This window comes from Apus apus, chromosome 19 (genome assembly GCF_020740795.1).
Source record: "Apus apus isolate bApuApu2 chromosome 19, bApuApu2.pri.cur, whole genome shotgun sequence".
In the NCBI taxonomy this organism is placed as follows: domain Eukaryota; kingdom Metazoa; phylum Chordata; class Aves; order Apodiformes; family Apodidae; genus Apus; species Apus apus.
Window position 1 is genome coordinate 9921420 of NC_067300.1, and position 20068 is coordinate 9941487.

Sequence of the window (20068 nt, forward strand, 5' to 3'; positions counted from 1 at the left end):
GGTGCTTGAACAGCAGTATTACACTTTGCACAGCCCTCCCTCCAAAACCCTGGTACTGCTGGTGTTGCACACCCAGCTGACTTGTGAAGAGCTGCATTGCAGTTAGTGTCATGTCTCTGTCCTCCCAGTTACCCAGAGTTTTTGCACCCAGCAAAACCAGGAACGTGAGTGATGGAATCTGCTTCTCTTGCAAAGCCACTCCATAAACTTGTTTTTTCCTGTGTGGTTTGAGACTCCTCACTGACACTGCAGGAAAAAGGACATGGGACTGTGGCTGGTGTAGATCAGCAGGGTGAGAGGGCTGGACTGTAGCACAGGCCTGGGTCGTGCCCCACAGCTGATACACACCGTGTTTCATTACTGTTCTGAGGCAAGTTCGAACGTGCTGGCCTTGAACTTGCCATCCCTGCATATCCCTCTGTCGTTTCAGTGTCTTCCCAAGGGAACTCAAGGAAGTTTTTGCCTCATGGAGACAAGAATGCAGCAACCGAGGCCGCCCAGACATCAGCGAGCGACTGATCAGTGCCTCCCTGTTCCTCCGGTTCCTCTGTCCGGCCATCATGTCCCCGTCCCTCTTCAGCCTCCTGCAGGAGTACCCGGACGACCGCACTGCACGCACTTTGACCCTCATTGCCAAGGTCACCCAGAACCTGGCCAACTTTGCCAAGTAAGCCGGGGTCAGGCCCAGGAGGGGCAGGTCTGGAGAGGGGGAGGCAGCTCCGGGGGTGTAGGCAGAGCCAGGCTCCGGCGTCAGGCGTCCCACACTGGCTGCTCCTCTCCTTGAGGGAAAGGGCCTGTTTGTTTCCTGTTGGCTTTTTCCCCACGTGCCTCTGGGACCTGATCCTCACTGTCGGGTCAGGGAGATCATTTAAATTTCCAAAACAGGACGTGTTTTTTGAGCAGGAAAGCAGGCCATTCTGACCACAGAGATGAGCAGACAGGGGTGTCAGCAGGAATGCCCTGGCACAGCCAGGCCCTTTGTCCCATGATGGCTGCACTGCCCATGTCCCATCACAGGCACCAGCAGGGCCAGAACCCAAACACCACAAATGGTGCATAGCTCAGGAGCTGGTCTCTGCCACCTGTGAGCTCTGGGACCTTTCACTGCTATTAAAATGCAGTTGTCTGAATCGGGAAGATAGGACAAGAGAATGGGGGCACTATCAACTAAGCCAATTGGTTTGATGGAAACAAAGAGAGATTTCTGAAAACCTTTCCCCTAGCTGTGTCTCTGAGCTGCTTATCCTGAGCTCTGGTAACAAAATTATGAGCTTTCCAAGACAGGAATGGACAGTTTCTGTCTAAAGCTTCTTAAATTTGGAAACTAGCTTAATGCACACACTGGCAGGAATGCACATACATGCACACAGACAGAAGAGGAACAGGCATGTTACACGAGATGACAGAAGTTCTCTGTGTTCCTGACCAATCCCTAGCTAAAGAGTTTTCAGATTTTCAGCAGTTTGCAGGTAAGACTCTTTAAGCTGACATTAGTCAAGCCAAAGAGACCAAGCTGAGCTGTCCCGCGGATGGCACAGCCGAGCCTCTCCACGCAGCATCACTGGCAGCACCAGCCACTGCTGGTGCAGCTGAACCACGAGGCCCTCCCTGTTGTGCTCTAACTAAGACATCTGAGAGCAAAGTCTGGGCGGAGTGCTTGGAGAGCAGAAGGAGGTTGCAGGGAGCCCAAGTGGACAAACAGACTGGCCCAAGTGCAGATGTGGCTCTCCAGGGTGATCCCCGGAGCGGTTGTCTGGGGTTACAGTGGCTGACATTGCTGGGGTTTAGCCTCAGTGCCCGTGGCAGAGCAGGGAGAGTGCAGGACTCCTACCACCATCATTCACTGCCTTCAGTCAGCTGATGGTGCTTGCTATTACTATTTCTTTATTTCCAGTGACAGGTCCTATTTCTGGAGGTTGTGCCCTGACCTAGCAGTAAGATACACTCCATTACCAAGAGCAGCTTTGTTTCTCTAGCTTTCACCTTCATTTCTGCCACAGAGATTCCATGCTGATGAGGACTTAGCTGGATTAGACTGGAGATAATTTTGGTCCCACGGTCAGTAAGGTGTACCAGGTGCCTACTGGCAACCTGGAGATCTCAAAGGCTTTGAAGGGTTCAGATGCCAGAGCCAGGCTCTGGCATTCCTACCTGAGTATGTTCCTGCCCCTTCTGTTTGCTGCACATCTGTTTACAGGATTTAGCTGAAATTTGTGTTGCTGTCTTGACAGGTTTGGCAGCAAAGAGGAATACATGTCCTTCATGAATCAGTTCTTGGAACATGAATGGACTAACATGCAGAGATTTCTCCTGGAGATTTCCAATCCCGAAACCATCTCGAACACAGCTGGCTTTGAAGGCTACATTGACCTGGGCCGGGAACTGTCCACTTTGCACTCACTGCTCTGGGAAGTCATTTCTCAGCTGGAGCAGGTACCAGGGGGGTGGCAGGGGCAGCCTTGGGGGAAGCACAGTTGGCCAGTGCTGGCGTAGGTGCCACAGCACACACCTCCCCGTGTCCAGCAGGTACCAATCCAGGAGCTGTGTCTGTGCACAGCACAGCTGTTACTCACCCTTAGCACTTCCCCAGCCTCTGCACATGCTGCAGAAGTAGTTCATTTTTTACATCTTAGAGGCAGGAGCTTTCCCTGCTCTGATCTTTATCATTGGGGGTAGAGATGGAGGGGCAGGGGGGATGAGAAGGCAGATCTGCTGAACACCAGGGTTTTGGCTGTGCCAGCAGATTCAAAAGGTTTATTTTTAATTAAAAGTATTTTTGTCAAGAGACCTGGACCAGGTTTGGCTAAAGCTGTCTCCTTCTGTATCTGAACTTTGTTAATCACATTTCCTCTGCCCCACAGCAGCCAATGGTTTCTAAAGCCACATGTTCTGGGACATCCCAGAGCCTCAGCGGTGGGGGTAAATGATGGAGAAAATGTTATTAATGTGATTCACTGAAGAGCCTGTCCAGCAACTGGCAAAGCCCACAGTTCTCTGGCAGAAATACAACATGCTGGTAGTAATTCTGCTCTCTTTTCTGCCCAGGGCATTGCAGCAAAACTCGGGCCTCTGCCTCGGATCCTGAGGGATGTCAACTCTGCGCTCAGCAACCCGGCCTGCGTGCAGGTCTCGGTCACAGCCGATCACGCCGCGTCCACGCCCGGCGCTGGCAACAGCATCTCTGCAGGGCTGCAGAAAATGGTGATAGAGAATGACTTATCTGGGTAAGAGCATAAAAGGTAGCCTGGCCACAGGTCAGGAAAATACGGAATATCCATCTGCTGCCAAAACCTGCAGGGCCAGGCAGGACAGGGCCTAGTGTGGAGGACCTGATCCACTGGTTGGGCTGTCCGATGGCAGGAGGGACACTGGAGCTCAGCTCTGGATCTGGGCAGAGCAGTGGGTGGTTGTGCAAGCACGTGGCTCCATCCTGGCTCCTCGAGAGCCAGACCTGGGAATGTGGTCTGGGAAATCAAGAACTTGGCAGTTCTGGTCTCAGCTGTTGAGATGTGGCTGGAGAAGCAAAATGTTCATCCTTTGAGCACTTGAGGGCTTATTTGTGCTAACCTCAAATGATGGGTATCCCCATTAAGTTAATTAGGTCTCTGAGCATGAAAGATTTGTAGGGTTGGCTTTATCCATCTTTGTAAGACAGGATATGTGCTGTATTCACTGAGATCCAAATCTGGACATTTCCCCTAACAGTTGCCAAGCTGTTGAGGCCTAACAATTAATTCCAGTCTACTCTGTGCAGTTTTTATAATACTGGGTGTTTCTAATGATGAGCAGTGATTCACAGACACAGTCACCTAACATACTTTTTGCCCTAATTATATAAGGAGTTTCATTTGTGGGTAAGATGACTCTTGCAGACCTATAATGTTTCTGATTGTGGAGAATGAAATGCAGCCCACGCAAACTGAAAGACTGTGCTAGTAAAATAGTTTGTAAGTGGAAACTGCATAATATTTAAGTTTAATTAGGAATGAAAGGCAGCAACGACACTGGACTTGCTGTAATCAAAGCTTTCATCTCTAATGCTTCCCAGCATGAGACACAATTATTTAAATCTAATGCTATGGAAGATCTCTGACAACATGCTCTTGCCCAAATACTTGCTTACAATGCACCATCTTTGATCAGTGGTATATTCACATTAAGCTACTGTAAAGCTCTTCCTTCCTATCCCCAAGAAATCAATATTGCCTGAGTGTGTGTTACAGCAGGAGGAATGGGTGGATAACCTTCAGTTGCTGGGCTTTAGCTCTGCTCTGTCTGACCCTTGGAGGCTTAGCGTGGATCAGGCCCCCGTGGTGCTCCACGCTGTACAAATACTGGCCCGTGTGCCCTCAGGAGCTCAGGGCCAGCCCTGACCCCTGCACAGGCCTCCGGCCCCAGCTCCCCTCGCAGCCTCACTCCCCGCAGCCCTGGCCCAGCCTCGGGGCCCCCTGCGTTTTGCTCCCCGTCCCTCGCGGCTGTGCCACGCTGATTTCTTCTGAGTGATTTCGTTTTCCTGCTCCGGTGCAGCATTCACAACTCTTCTTTTTTGTTTTGTTTTCCTCTCCTCTTCCTTACGCACTGACTTCCCCGCAGTCTGATAGATTTCACACGGTTACCATCTCCAACCCCTGAAAACAAGGACTTGTTTTTTGTCACAAGGTCTGCCGGGGCCCAACCCTCACCGGCCCGAAGCTCCAGTTACTCAGAGGCCAATGAGCCCGACGTGCAGATGTCTAATGGCAGCAAGAGTTTGTCCATGGTGGACTTGCAGGACAATCGGCTCTTGGACAGTGGGGCCAGCGTGCCTGGCACGGCCGAGTCCCTCAATGACAGTCAGTCGTCCCTGGGGCAGCTGCAGGGCGTGTGGGCCGCGCGGACTCAGCAGAGCAGCGTGACGGGCATGGCCACGGTGCGCCGGGTGGGCCAGACGCCCACCACGCCCAGCGGCGAGAGCGCGCCCGGCCGGCCTCAGCTCCTGGCGCCCCTCTCCTTCCAGAACCCCGTCTACCAGATGGCGGCCGGGCTGCCCTTGTCCCCCCGCGGCCTGGGCGACTCCAGCTCCGAGTGCCACAGCTCGCTCAGCTCCCACAGCAACAGCGAGGAGCTGACGGCCAACAAACACGGCTTCGCTGCCCCCGAGGACTTCGCCCGCCGGCCAGGGGAGCTGGCCCGCCGGCAGCTCTCGCTGACGGAGAAGGGCGGCCAGCCCACGGTGCCGCGGCAGAACAGCGCGGGCCCGCAGCGGCGGATCGACCAGCCGCCCCCGCCGCCGCCGCCCGCCAGCCGGGGCCGCACGCCGCCCTCCCTGCTCAGCGCCGGGCAGTACCCGCGGCCTTCCAGCGGCAGCATCATGTCCTCCTCGCCCGACTGGCCGGGCAGCGGGACCCGGCTCCGGCAGCAGTCCTCCTCCTCCAAGGGCGACAGTCCTGAGATGAAGCAGCGCACGATGCACAAACAGGTGGGTCCGGGCGCTGCGCCGGTGCCGGGTGTGGGGCAGGCAGGGCCAGCCTGTGGAGCTGGAGGACGCGGTGACCGGTGGGGATGGCTGCCATGGGAAGGGACGTCTCCCTGGCGCTGTTACCGCCTCGGTGCCAGCCCCGGGGTGGCTGCCTTAGTTCTTGCACCCAGCCTGGCCTGAGGCCGTCCAGGGCTGGGAGCACGGACCAGTCTTCATTCTGGTGTTCCTCCCTCGTGCGCACCTTGGCACTTCTGGCTGCTGCAAGGCGGGAGGCGGCAGAGACACGAGGGCCGTGGCAGCCGTGCCTCAGTCCTGCGCTACCATCTTGTCATGCTTTGCCTCTCCATGCCCAGGCTCTCATCCCATGCCATAGCCAACCCCACGCCATCTCCCAGACTTGGACCAGGCCCTGATCTTCTCTTTGTCACTGAGAGTCTCAGTGATGTGGCTCCTGTCCCAGCAGAGCCAGAGCTCTCCTGGACACTCCTGTTTGTTTTCTCTGTGGGACCCTCCTGTCAGTGCAGCCAGGGAGGTGACAGCAGTGAGGAGGGGCTGTGCTTCCCACCGAGAGTGAAGGTCCTGCCACGCAGAGCCCTGCAGTCATTCAGGCTCCAGGTCACATGCTGCTCTGCACGGAAGCAAATTTTATTATTTGTGGTGCTAAAATTGAAAGCAGTAGGACACAGACCCAGGGCCCTCTGGTTTTCCTGGCATGGATAAATTGTTTTTTAGGGCTCATTTATTCATTCTACATTTCAGAACTACCCCCATAGAAAATTAACACAGTCGGGCCTCTCCGTGCCCTAAAGGAAGAGGTTCAAAAGTAATGCAGACCCAGAGGATGTGGACAACTGGCAAGAGCTCGCTGTGTCTCAGCCCAGGCACAGTATTAAGGCACCTCTGCAGCAGCAATGTTGAAAAAGCAAGAGAGCTGGTGTCACTACCTCTCCTTTACAGGGCAGCCAAGGAGGCCTTGGTCAGTGCTGCCCATTGAGGCTGGTTTATCAGCCCCATCTGGAGCTGGGCTGTGCACACAGCGTTGATTCATAAGCACTGACATTAGCAATCATGCCATGTAGCAGCATTTGGGTAATGTGGATCAATACTCATTAGGTGCAGAGGGCACAGAGCTCTGCAAGAGCAGCAGCCTGTTTGGCAGCAGAGTTTCTTCTAGCAAGAGAGCAGTGAACTCCATGTGACCTTTGGAAAAGCCCTGGCCAAGTTGTGTTTGCAGATCTTTCCTCCACCTACCTCTGTTCTCTCAAAGTTTCTCTCAAGACCTGAAGACCTCAGAAGTCCTCTCCTACGCTTATGTTAAGAGCATCTGTAAACCTTAATGAAACTTCTTGCTCATAGCTAGTGGTATTAAATGCCATTTGAGAAGAAGGAAGTCCCATTTGGTGGCCATTTTAGCGGAAGCCCATGAGCCTCATTCCTGCTGGCCAGAAGCACTTCCTCTGCTCCTGTAGGTTCCTCTGCTGAACTGACTTCCAAACTGCCCCACGCCAGATCAGATGTCCTGTTTTACTTCTTCAGAGAGGGAAGAAAGAGGCAGAAGGACCTGTCCATGCACTGTGGGCTGACCTCTGTTCTTTGACATCCATTACCAGCCTTTACACTGCTGGAAGGAACCTGGGTGGCTGCTGCTCTTTGGAGCCAGGAATTGAGCAGCCACCACAGGTGAAGTGCCCAGCTGGAGATGCAAGAACAAGCAGAAAGCCACAAGCCAGGAGAGGATTTCTAACAAGTGATGTTCATGAGCCAAGTCTGAAACTTCTGATTTAAAATGCTGGAAGTAGAAGACCAGACTGGAAGGTGGCATTGGAAAGCTCTGACCCCAGTGAGGTGGTTAAACCAATCCACACTTCTTCCAAGTACAGAACCTCCCATTCTGCTGCTGGATTTCTCTACTGTCCAGAGGTTAGAATGAAGGAGAAAGTCCCAGACATTTCTGACTTGTTAACTTGAATTCCCTCAACCAAGTCATCCAGATCCCTTGTGTTCATCCAAGAAGCACTTCACCGCAGCTTAGAACTGAGCCACGATGGAGGGGAAATAGCTGGAGAGTCACTTCCTCAACCTCGTAACGTAGCTGGAAGACATGTAAGCAAGGCAGTTTGCAGGCCCTGGCCAGGCTAGGACTGCAGAGCAGCAGCTGCAGCTCTAGGCCATGGGCAGTAGAACAGCACTGCTCCATGAGCTCCCATAGCTACGTGACCAAACCTGGAGCTGAGGCATGCAGAGGTCCAGCATTTAGACCTCTCCAGGATCCTAAGTGTAGTCTCAGCCAAAAAGAAACCTTTCTTTTCCAAGAAGGCACATGCATGACCAACAGTAGCATTTCAGTTTGCAGATCTGGTTTTATTTGCATGAAATCTCCACAGCAAGCAAAAAGATGGCTCATTAGAAGACACTGAAGAGTTGAGTGAAATCTCTGCTAGAGGCACCTGTCAAGTCACGCCATTCTCCTCCAGCTCAGCATCTTCTCCAGTCTTGCCCTTCTGAGAGGGCAGGACCTGCTCAGAAACCTGGGCCTTTTACTGTCAGCGGGACCCCCCAGCAGCACGTGGTTGTACCTCTGTTCTATGGGGGTAGCACAGGGAAGAATTTGCCCTGTCAAGAGCTGTTGGACCTAAAATAACATGCAGGTGCAGAACAGGAGTTGTTGCTACCCCCCACCCTGACTGCTCTGGTAGCTCAGAGTTGCCTGTTGCTGTTTTGAGGGCTTGCTCAGAAGGAAATTCTCTCTTGAGCTTCATGACCATTTCTGTTACAGGTTTTTCTTTTGTTATGGTTGTATGTTTCATTGTAGGCCCCTTCTCCTGTGAACCCCAATGCCCTGGACCGCACTGCTGCTTGGCTTTTGAATATGAACATGCAGTTTTTAGAAGATGAAAGCATTGACCCAGATTCCAAGCACAGGGATAAGCTCAGGAATAAGGACGAGCTCAGCCAAGCAGAAAAGGTAAAATCTGATTGGATGGGAACAAGTTTTTAAATAGAGAGGATTTCCTTGAATGTCGTTCATCTGAGCACCTGGGGACAAGGGGGGGCTGTGTGGCACTTCCCTACCCAGGAGAGAGCGGTGTCAGGTTGCTCTGTGCCCTGCTCAGCCTCACAGGGACCTTCTGGGAAAGGTTTGGGAGGTTTTCACACACTCTGTGACTGGAAATACCCTCTGATGAAAGCAAGTAAGAAAAACAGGAGCCAGGAGTCAAGCGCTGGTGCAGCTCTGCAGCAAACTGAAGGCAGCCAGTGCCTGTTAATTCCCCCATTCCTAGTCCCAGCTGCAGGGGCAAGAAAGCTTAAAGAGCAAACTAAGCACAGCTGGAAAGGAGATCAGTACAGGCAGCCTTGTGTCTCACAATGGGCACATGTGCCAAGAAGCAGCTTCCATGTGTAAAGGCTGTCAACAGACCTACAAATTAAGTCCAAATTGTGATCTCGGAGACAGCCCTAGAGCCTGGGGTGACTTCAGTGGTGCAGTGACACTATGGCTGTGTCACACAGACTAGGGCCTGACCAATCTGGGGGGCTGTCAGGAAGTCAGTTCCAGAGTATTCAGTGGGAGAAGCGGGGAAGAGACAGAGTAGGCCTGGCCAAGGGTGACAGAATCGGGCTAGAAATAAGGATGTGGCAGTTGAGAGCTGAGAAGATGCCATCTTTACTGCCTGCTGCTTCTGCAGGGTGCTCAGTTGGGCTCTGCCAGGACTGCTGCAGTTGGGCACAGTTAGCACTTGGGATGTTCCTTAGTGTCCTTCTCTTCTGTCACACCAGCCACGTGTTCCTACCTGGTCCCACAGCACTGCAGGTATCACCCTCCCTCAGCCTCTTCCCTGTTTTTCCAGCACAGCCACATCTCTGGTTTTGTTAAAATAGTCTCCTGTTCTCGCTGTGCTGTGCTGTATCATTTTGGGACTGTCACTGTTAGATTCAAGTGAAATGCCCGTGGCAGATGTTGTAGGGACTGGGAGGTACGAGGTGACAGCTCACAGCTGCCTGAGAGTTCAGCCCATTTCTTACTGGCTTTCTGCTCCTTGGGTATTCCTGTAAATACACGGCCATACACTGATCAGATAGCAGCTGACACAGAAAAATGTACACGTTTAGCAGACTCTGTTTGCAGAGATACGGAAATCTTGGCTACCAGCTAAGCAGAGACACCAGTAGGCAGTACATCAAGGAGCTGCTCCCAGAGTGGTGCAGCAGGCATTTGGTCAGTGAAGGGCTTCAGGAGGGGTTCAGTGCTCGTTCCAGTCTGCCCTGGGGATCACAGTGTCAAGTGTTGCTGTTACAGTGGAACTGGAGTGAGGGTGAAGGACCACACGCTAAGAAACATGTGCTGGCCTTCTGGTCACACCTGCCAGCCCCTGCCTAGGCAGATGGCCCTCCATGTGGGCACTGCATGCCAAGTATTGTCACTAACCCCTTCCAGGCACCAGGTGCAGGGGCTCAGCTTTTCCCAGGTGGGCCCTCTCTGCTGCTGCCCCTGGGCCGGGCTCACCCTGTCCTGTGCAGGGAGGGCCGGCCAGCACGGGCCCTGCTCAAGGCAGACGATGGTGGGATTGCAAACCAGTTCCTGTCCTAGGGTCAGAGGGAGTGCCCATCCCCAGGAGCCTGCTGTCTCATTCCCATGCAGCATCTTTTGTTCCTTTGCTGTCACATCAGTCACTGACATTACAGATGCCATTAGCATAACCTCTCTCCCCGTGGCTGTAAGACGTGAATGGTAATCAAGAATGAAACAAGTGTTCTAGAGACAGGAGCGACTCCTTCGGGCTCTGAGGCCTCTCCTGCTATCATTTGAGCTCACTTATGCTGCTCCTATTTTAAGGCTAGGGTAGGTATATGATCTCTCCTCTTCAAGCAACTCCCTTCTGTCTGACTCCAGTGCTTCTGTGTAACTCTGTGGGCGTTTGTGTTCCCTCATCGCTCCAGGTTACATGTGCAAACCCTGTTGTTCCAGTGCTGCAGTGAAAGCTTTGCTAAAGGAAAACCAGAGTGATCTGTTGTGCCTGTCCCTGCTCAGGCAGAAGGAGCTCAGAGGTCCTGCCCATCTGCCTGCCAGGGTTCCAATAGTTTGGCAATTCAGGAAGACCATCAGCATTGTAAATTTTGTAATCCTCAGGAGTTGTTACAGTTACTTCTGCTGTCATCCAGTCAGTGGAGTGATGTTAGGGAAGCAACATGGATTTGTGTGAGCTGAGGTCCATCTGACCGACCCACAGGCAGCAGCCTGGGTGCCTTCCCCCTCACAAAGAGCTGATCTGATGGGCAGACTCCCCAGCAGGACTCTCCAAACTGGGACACAACCAGGTCGATCGCTGGAGTGCACACCCAGGTGGTGATGGCCAGAGGGGAAGGCTTGTATCTCCAGCTAACCAAGTCAAGACACAATTTAGCACATTTCTGTCAGTTCAGGAATAACACTTATGGGTTTGTAACAGACCTCATGACTCCAGTGGAAGTCTTCTTCCCATATCCGACAGCTTGTCAAATTATCATCTGTGTGGTAATTATTCTAGTGTTATTTCTAACGTTATTTCCATTGAGATATATATATTTTTTAAGACTATTTCCAAAGATAACTTTTTTTGAAATTAAAGTGGGGCTTTTCTGTACAGACGCAGGCTGGATTTTTCTTTAGCAAAGCAAGTTGTACCGAGGGCTGTGCTTCTGCAATAGCTGAACCCAGTATTACTAAGTTAGAAAGCTGTTAATGTTTTTTTTTATTGCTGTATGTGATTCTTCTGCTGCTGCTTTTTAGCTTCAGCTGAATGAACAGTACCACTGTGGGGTCTTGGCTTCACACAGCAGCTCTTCATGCAGTGAATCCTGGCTTGACATATGATGGGGCTGTTGGAAATGCCAGGACCCACGAGGCAGCAGCGCTCCCTGACCCCTCATGCCAGGGCCTGGCCTTGATGAGCGGTGACCACTCGGTGCCAAAGCAGCAGTGGCCTTGGTCTGTCCCTGCTGCAGAGCCTGGCAGGACCCAGGCAGCACCAGCAGCTCCTGCTTGGCTTCTAAAGCAGCTCCAAAGCACTCCCAGTTATTGTTGTAGCCTGAAGAGCTCATGTGTAAACCCAAAATCCCACCCGTGCAGCTTCCCTTGCCTGCCTTTGCCCTGCGCTGTTAGTGTGAGGACGTTGCCAGATGTGTTTGCTGTTCAGTCCCTCTAACCTGCATCCCCTGTGAAATGCCAGACTCTGCTAACAACCCCATTCTCTGAACCTGCCAGTGACCTGCCCGGGGACGCAGCATCGCTCCTGGCGCAGCGCGGAGAAGACTGAAGAGGAGGTGTCGGCACGAGGGGTTGCCTGACCCGGGTTTGCAGCCAGTTGATGCGAGGAGAGGGGCTTAACTGGGTTATGGGGAAACCCTGGCAAGGGCAAAGCCCTACTTGGTAACATGCCACATGTGTTTTCTCCTCCTGTGTCTGTCCCTGCGTGCTGTAGTACCAGCAGGACCTAGTGGTGCTGCAGGACAAGCTTCGCATCTCCAACAAGAAGCTGGAGGAATATGAGACTCGCTTCAAGTGCCAGGAGGAGACAACACAGAAGCTGATGCTGGAGTACCAGGCCAGGCTGGAGGAGAGCGAGGAGCGGCTCCGCAGGCAGCAGGAGGACAAGGAGATCCAGATGAAGGGCATCATCAGCAGGTACAGGGGAGGTGGGACTGCTGGAGGTGACAGTAAGGCAGGCAGCCTGGCTGGTTGTAGAGCTGACCCCTGCTCAGAAGAATCATGTTTCTTTAGAGGTGCAAACAGGTTTGCCATGTGGATTTTCCTGCATTTAGTCACTGTCACTAACCCTTCTGGGTTACAGCCCCTTGTGTGGGATTTCAAGCCCTGACTCTTTGATAGGCTTGTCCCTATCAGTGCTACCTGGGATGAGGAAAACCCCAACATTTTCTTGATTGACACAGGCAAAGCTTCAGGAGGGGAGAACTGGCTGCCCAGTTCTTAGAGAGTCTGGCAAGCTTGCTTTTCTGTTCATATAAGCAATAGATTTAACGATCAAAATGTTATTTTCTTGATGTTTAGCTAAAGATCTTGTGGTGACATCATCCCACCACTCCTAGCTGTAAATCCCTTTCCCCACCCAGTGGGATGTGTTGTTTACATTTGCCCAGGACACAGACTGTTCAGTGCAGCTCATTTCATCTCTGCCAACTTGGTGCTGTTCATCAGCCCTCATAAATGGGTCAGCCTTCATGTACCTGTGTCACTTAAGCTTTGGGACAGTCTGCTGTAGAGGTCTGTGGAGAAGAGTAAGAGCCAGAAGAAAGACTAGTTCTAAACTACTGGTTTGTGTGTAGGAAGAGGTGGTGCCAATAGATGTGTGTTTCCTTTGAGTTCAAACGCACAACTGCAGGTCCTGAGAGCATCTTGGTGTGTGTGCCTCAGCACTGCAGTTTCAGATGAGGTGATTTGACCTGGTATGGGTGATGGGGGCTGCTGTGTGAGGCCAGTTCCACCTGTAGGCTGAGCTTCTCTGGTAGTTCACATCTCTTCCCATGTGCCTCAGAGCTATACATCACCCCTTGGCTTCCTTAATGTCAAGGACTAAATGAGGACGTGATCTGCATCATTCACTCTGGGTGGCTGATTTAGATGTGTGTGAGACTAATATCTGGGCTTAGCAGAGCCCAACAAATGTAATTTTTTGTCTTGTCCATTTGGCTACCAGGTTGATGTCAGTTGAGGAGGAGTTAAAGAAGGATCATGCAGAAATGCAGGCTGCTGTGGACTCCAAGCAGAAGATTATTGATGCACAGGTGAGTCCCAACCCCAAGGGTTGCAGCACTTGTCAGGGTGAGTGCCAGCAGCCTCCCTGCCAGGCAGCACGACAGGACTGTGCCTTTGGCTGAGTCAGCAGAGCTGCTGGCAGTGACAGAGCTGGTCACAGGATGTCATTTACTGTCACAGCTTTGACATTCGTACAGCTCTTTGCAGCCTTGGAGCTGGGCAGGGGGCACTGGGGGTGGCAGCTGGTGGAAGGATCCTGCCCACAGTTCAGTCAGTTTGTGGAAGGATCACATCCTCATTGGCTCAGTCTGAGGTCCCCAGAGCATTGCTTGGTGCTGCATGTTCCAGTAATGCCTGCAGGGCCTGGATGTGAGGAGCACAGAGCCTGGCCACAGCAAAGCCAACAGCCTTTGGGTTGTGGCTTCCAGGATTGGGAAGCTCAGTTATTCCTACAGATTACAACAGCAGAGGAGCATCTGATGATGGGTGCAAAACACGACACTATAGAAAAGAGAACATGAAAATAACAGTCCATAATCTTTTACTTTGCCTAGGCAGGGATCAGCATCTTAGCAGCTCAGCCTTCCTACAGGTTGTGGCTGGGTAACAGGATATTCTAAGCTTCCTCTTAACAACACTATTAATCACTACTCATGACTAATTTACTGTATAGCTAATTAAAAAGGAGGTGAGACAGTAGTAACTTTGTAAAAGGAATGGCAGTGTTTCTGTGCAGTAATTCATTCAGGGCTGGGAAATCATCCTGGTCCCACCTGCGCTCCGGCAGAGCCCGGCGGTGCCCGCAAGGAGCGCGGTGCAGCTCCGGCTGCCCTGTCCCTGCCTCCTTGGCTGCACATGGGGAGGCTCTCCAGGGGCCAGGCTGCACTGTTCTCTCTGTCATCTCAGGCTGTGTTGAACATGAACAGTGGTGGACCTTCCAAGTGACACAGAGGCAAGCGGCTGTGCCCCTCTGCCTTGTTCTGTACCCTCCTCATGGTGGCAGATGGAGAAGGATGGTGACTTGTGCAGTGACACCAAGAGCAGGAGAGGCAGAAACGGGCTGCAACACAGAAGCTCTTGCTCCCATCCTTACAATGCTATAATCCATGAGAGATGCCATCAGAGCCATTCTGGGAGGCTACAAGTCATTTAAACTATTAATTTACACTAACAAAATCAATTAAACACTGACAAGAATAACTGTCTTGGGAGAGTGCTAGGTTTTAGAAGAGGAATCTCACCATCTTTGTAACAGCTGCAGTTAGAGCAATCAGTACAGTGCATTTCTGTATAACTGAAGATTTAGAGAAACGTTCTCTCCATTTTGTTCAGGATGCTAATGTCAATCCAGCTCACATTCCACAGGCAAAGCACCTTTGGTTCCCTGTTAATAGCAGCAAGTTTTCTGTGTAGCACTTAGAAAGCCCACACCTGAGAATGCCAGAGAGAAATGTCCTGGTCCAGGAGGCCTCTGGGTCACTGTCTCAGGACAAGCCCTGGCATCACAGAGGGACAGGTCTCCATCCCTTCCCACTGACTGTCCCCTCTTCCCCTTCCTTTGCAGGAGAAACGCATCGCTTCCCTGGACGCTGCCAACGCACGGTTAATGAGTGCCCTAACGCAGCTGAAAGAGAGGTACAGCATGCAGACACGTAATGGGATCTCCCCCACAAACCCAACCAAATTGCAGATTACAGAGAATGGAGAATTCAGAAACAGCAGTAATTGTTAACCTGCCGAGGGCGCTGCCGCGGGAGGAGGCCCGGGGACCGTGCAGCAGGCGAGAGCCGCGGCTTCCGAGAACGGCTGCTCCCTCCTGAGACACCAGCTCCCTGCTGCGGACCGCGCCTGACTCAGCCCTGGTGGGAGATGCTAATGCCAGCACGTTGAGGGGACAGAGATCCAGAGTGAGAGGAGTGGCATAAGGAAATAACAGCTATTTGAGAAGCGCTGTCACTGTTGGATTCGAATCAGTGTTTTAATGTTTAAACAAAAGTAACCTTTTCCTTCTAAACTGCCCAAAGGATCTGTCTCACCCCTCCCAGCAAGGAATAAGGTCCTTGTCACTGCAGTAAGCAAAATAAAGGGAGCTGGGCAGAGCCTGCAGCAGGCAGAGGCCCAGGCAGTCCAGTGAAAGGGTGCTGCTGGATGCAGCAGCAGGAGGGATGGCAGCCAAACCTGGCCTGCTCCTGTGCCCCCCCCGGAGCACAGCCCTCTCCCCTCTGTGGCATTTGTGAGGCCACTGACTTCTACAGCAGGTGACTGTAGCTCATTACTGTTTAATTAACTCCACCCATTGAGGGAGCACAGTCCCTATGAAAGGTCAGGGTGCCACTGTGACCCAGGGGGAGCTACGTGGGGGACCACAGTGGCAGAGGAGTGGAGAAGGGCAGGGCTGGCTCTGCTGGGTGTCAGGACAGCCCATGGGAGCAGAGCAAGCCCAAGGCTCTGGCAGGCAGGTGGAGGAAGGAGCTGGTCAGTGGTGACTTGATTCCTCTCTCCAGCTTCTGCTTCATAGGGAAGAGTCTTCATAAGCAGTAAGCCCCCAGGGCACTATCCCCACACACACACACACACTTCCAGCCCCAGAATAAAGCAGATGTTGCCTGAGCTTGGTCCACAAGCTGTGAACAAGGTGCAGGGGCTGGAGTTCCTGGTGCCCACTGTGGTAGAGGGGGAGTGAGGGGCCACAGCCAGCTCCTTGCTTGACAGAGGGGTCGTTGTGGGGATGTCATGCTCTGTGCAGACATTTGTACTATTTCTGGGGAGAAAAACAGACAAACAAGAAAAAGCCCTGAAGAACCATGAAGATTGGTAATTGTATTTCTTTTCTTTCACAGTATGCATTAGAAAAAAAAAGATCCCATTTTCTGGAATACTGTCCTCTTTAAATTGGGAATGAGCACTGCATGGAAATTAACCGGCTCGAAGAATGTAAAACATGGTCATAAGGGAGTAACCAACAGGAACAGCAGCCACCAGCGAAAGCCCCCTTGTCAGGAGCTCTGTGCAGGCATAAGCCAGGATTAGACTTTCCTGACTGCTGAAACGCAGCTCGGCACAGCCAGACACGTTGTGCTCAGCAGAGGGGTCACCTCCTTAACGGGGGCTGGTGCCGCTGCCCTCCCGCCACGGTGTTTGTTGCTCTGTCTTTTTTTAAGTTAGTCCTTCACAGCTCCCAGTCTCAGAGCAGGTCCCTCGTACCAAGGGCCAGAGATTTCTCTGAGATACGGCTGACAGTGTACAGTGTACAGGACATCTGCCTATTCCTCCCACTAAAGTTTAATGCACTGCTCAACGCCTGTCCTAGCTCCTCCTGCCATGTGTAAATGTACAAAGGGACTAGGATGTCCACGGGGCTCTGCACAGCGTAGGTTCCATCTCCAGCCTCACCCCACCTAGGCTGCCTGAGCAGGACACTTTGCCAGTAAGCACTGCATTGCCAGGCTGCCCTGCAGCCCTGAGGCTCCCTAACAGCATTCTTCCACATGCAATTATTTTCAAAAGTAAAGATTTTTTTGTATTATTATTATTTTTTCCTAAACGTTTTTCTATTCCCTGGAAGCCCTGGGCCAAGCCCGGTGCAGCCTGGTCCTGGGAGGAGCCACCGTGGTGCACTGAGGCCTCCACAGCCAGCAACGCCTGCAGAGCGGGGCAGTCACACCGCAGACCCCTGACGGAGCTCCTCTGAGCAAAGTAATAACTATTTATGACAAGTACAGTCACCTTTGCATTTTGGAGACTAGCACAGATGGCTTTGAAGAACCTCACAAAACTGACAAGGTTACAACTGGAGAAAGACCCAGACAGGTTAGGAGCACCCAGGGTACTGAGGGCCATTGGGTACGTACACTGACACCTGCCACCGGCTCAGAGTCAGACCCAGTATAAGAACCCTGCAAAAAAAAAAAAAAGACTACTTTAAACTGCTGTTGCCCTGGGATGTGTGTTTAGAGCTGATTGTTTTTGAGTTCCAAAATATTTGTGTTGTGAGACACGGAAGTTTTTCAAGAGAGAAGGAACCTAGAGGAATGGAAATACTAAGGGCACGGGGCGGGGGCCCCACCAGCAGCGTTTCCATTCCTACACAGTAATTTTGGGATGCAGTCAGTGCTCTCCATAAAAGCTGGAAAAAAGAAACACCCACAAAACAATTGTTTAGTACTGAAGCTAAGCACAGTACAGCTTAATCTTCTCAACCACAAGCCAAGGCGCTGCTCCCCCCCCCTCACCCTGATCTGTCTGAAACTCCTGGTTAACCTCAAACTTGCAATTACTGAACACACATTGTTCTGCTGAAATAGCAGGAATGCTCAAATCCTTCCACAGAGAGTTATTAAAGTCTTAGCCGTTCCAGTGCCAACACCTGCTGGAGTTGTTGCTTAGTTTCCTGAGCCAGTATGCAAAGAAATTAAAAATCAGGCTAAAGTCTCATTACAGTAATGATTCCCCCGACCCACTCCTTTTCCCCAATTCGTTCCCCACAACTGTCAACAACTGGACCTACTCGTGACCCTCCCCTAAGAAGCTTTGGGGGTAGGTTTAAAGATCCAGGCTGAGTTCAGTTCTGTTACTTCAGTTTGTGTTTCTGTTATTTATAAACTGTATGTGTGTGTGTGTATGTGCACGTGTGTGTGTGTGTGTGTGTGTGTGTGAGCAAGGGAGCCAGCGTGAGCTCCCATGGCCGGGTTCCCTGAGGTGGCCTCAGCCCTGGTACCTGGCGTAGCAAATCCACCCCAGAGGTGCCTCTGGCCCCAGAGCAAAGCAACCACTGCCCGTAGCGTTTGGGAGCGGCTCCGTTTTCCTCTGTGTTCACACGCTTTCCCCAGTGAGAGGTTGTGCTGCAAACACCTCCAAGTGTGAACAAAAGGAAAACACACACAGATTTTTATCTTAATACAAGTCTTAACTTTTTTTTTTTTTTTTTTGGTAAATGTTTTCAGTGTTTACTGTAACGTATCTATCTCACTAACAGGTGTATATAGTAACTTACTTCTGGTGCTGCTTATTGGGTCAGGATTGGCTGTATCTCACTGCTGTTTTGCAGAGCTGGACCCAAACTACCAAATCTGGATCCAGACACAGATTATGATTTCAGCCTCCTCCCTTTGGGGATCTGAGGGAAGAGAGAGAAGCCTGGGATCCAGATTTGGTGTTGGTCCTCCTCAAGGATTCTGTTTTAAGAGTTTAATTTGGGGTTTTATTGAACTGTAGTGAACACTGCTGAGAAATGAGCAAAGTTTTGTGTAAAGGGGGATGAAATGGACTGAACCGTATCCCAAGGTCTCTGTGGACTGTAAGTATCACTTATGGCTTCAGTGCCAAAAGACTGGAGGGACCCAAGTCCTTCCCCAGCCCAACAAATACTACAGTGTGGTCACCAGCCCCTTTTGCACCCGTTTAAGCAAATCCTGCTGCCATCCAAAGAGTCCTGTGTCACTGCATTGTCATTCGAGTCCCGTTGGTTTTTGTTTCCTACTTTTGCAGTTGTAAAGCACTGATTGCACTGTGAGGACACCTGAATCCTGGCAGCCAGCCCCAGAGGTTGCTGCAGGGTACAGGATACAGGTTTTGCTACTACAGATATTCCTAAAGGGAAAAGGGATTTGGTGGACCTCAGCAAGGCACCACAGGCTCTCCTAGGAAAGCAATCAGCAAGCAATGAATCCTTTCCAAAGTTCAGTGCTCTTAGGCCTTCTCTGCTACTGTTGTCCATACCCAAATGCAACAGAAACCACAGCAAGGTCTTTTCTGATGAACAGGGGGGGATTTTTAGTCCCAGGAGATGAAAGATGCACTGATGTGTTTGTCCAGGACAGCCCCAAAGTGCAGCTCATTGAGCTGCAGAGGACTCATTTCCCCGCCATCCCAGTGCAGGGGGAGAAGCCCCTGGGAGACACCTCTGCCAGCAGCACCTGTGACCAGCAGTGCCAGCAGCTCTGCCAAGGTCCCTGCCCCGTCCCCAATACACCTGGAGAGCATGAAGCAAAAACTCCAAAGGGAAGAACAGTGCCCTTTGCCCCTGTCCCTGGGCTGGAGGGCTCCCAGGCAGCTCCATCCTTCCCACCCGCCATGGCTTGGGGTCAACCCTTCCTCAACAGCTTGTGGCCAGAGCAAGCCAGGCCAGTACTGAGACCTGGTGTGGTCACGGCTACCATGAGATCCCTGAACCAGCCCTGACTGGAGGGCAGTTTCAGAGCAGATAGCTCAGCCACAAGGCTTGGACATGAGGCACCATCCCAGCTGTGAGAGCCACCAAGCCCTGCTGACCCTGCATGGGCAACTGCTGCCTTTTTCTTTTCCCCTGGAGGAGAATCTCAGATGTGGGGAGAGGGAGGACAACAGCAGCATGCCCACATGCAGCTCACAGGCTTTACAAACCAAATCCAGTCACGAGGGCCTTGCACAACATTCAGAAACAACCAGGCTTTGAACAAGAGCATCATGTTCAAGCATTGACTATCCCAGATCACCCAAACTGTGACCCTGCTGTAAATGCCATGTGGTTCTGCATCAGCTCCCAATACTCCTGAGTGCAGTCTCCATGTTCACATAATCCTTTATCATACATCACTGTGTCTTAAGATATACCTCTCTCTGTATATCTGCTTAGGCTGATACTTGTTCCTGATAAGCAGTCGCTATGTTTTATATCCTCTTATAAAGAAAAACACATTTTTTTGTAAGTATGTTTAAAAAAAAAAACAACAAAGTGGAAGTGTGTGCTGAATCTTCTTCAGCTCCTTTTAAACTATGTAATAATGTACAGAGAAAGTTGTTGGTGTTCCAAGAAATGATGTGACTGTGCAATTTATGTACATTTGCAATTAGAAATATTAAAGATTTATTTAGATATTTTA

The 20068-nt window shown here is 51.6% G+C and overlaps 1 protein-coding gene across 15 annotated transcripts in view; it reads left to right on the plus strand.

The window, feature by feature from the left end:
* DAB2IP (DAB2 interacting protein) overlaps positions 1 to 20068 on the plus strand; it is a 195972-nt gene extending 175904 nt beyond the window's left edge. For 12 of the 15 annotated variants that reach the window (XM_051636373.1, XM_051636370.1, XM_051636364.1 and 9 more), the window contains 8 exons: positions 431 to 667; positions 2232 to 2433; positions 3046 to 3224; positions 4594 to 5458; positions 8271 to 8423; positions 11917 to 12119; positions 13150 to 13237; positions 14773 to 20068. In XM_051636373.1, the coding sequence (XP_051492333.1) occupies positions 431 to 667; positions 2232 to 2433; positions 3046 to 3224; positions 4594 to 5458; positions 8271 to 8423; positions 11917 to 12119; positions 13150 to 13237; positions 14773 to 14940 (2095 nt within the window). In that variant the 3' untranslated portion in view covers positions 14941 to 20068. The remainder of the gene's footprint in view (positions 1 to 430; positions 668 to 2231; positions 2434 to 3045; positions 3225 to 4593; positions 5459 to 8270; positions 8424 to 11916; positions 12120 to 13149; positions 13238 to 14772) is intronic. The other 3 variants (XM_051636367.1, XM_051636366.1, XM_051636368.1) reach the window with 3 other exon arrangements.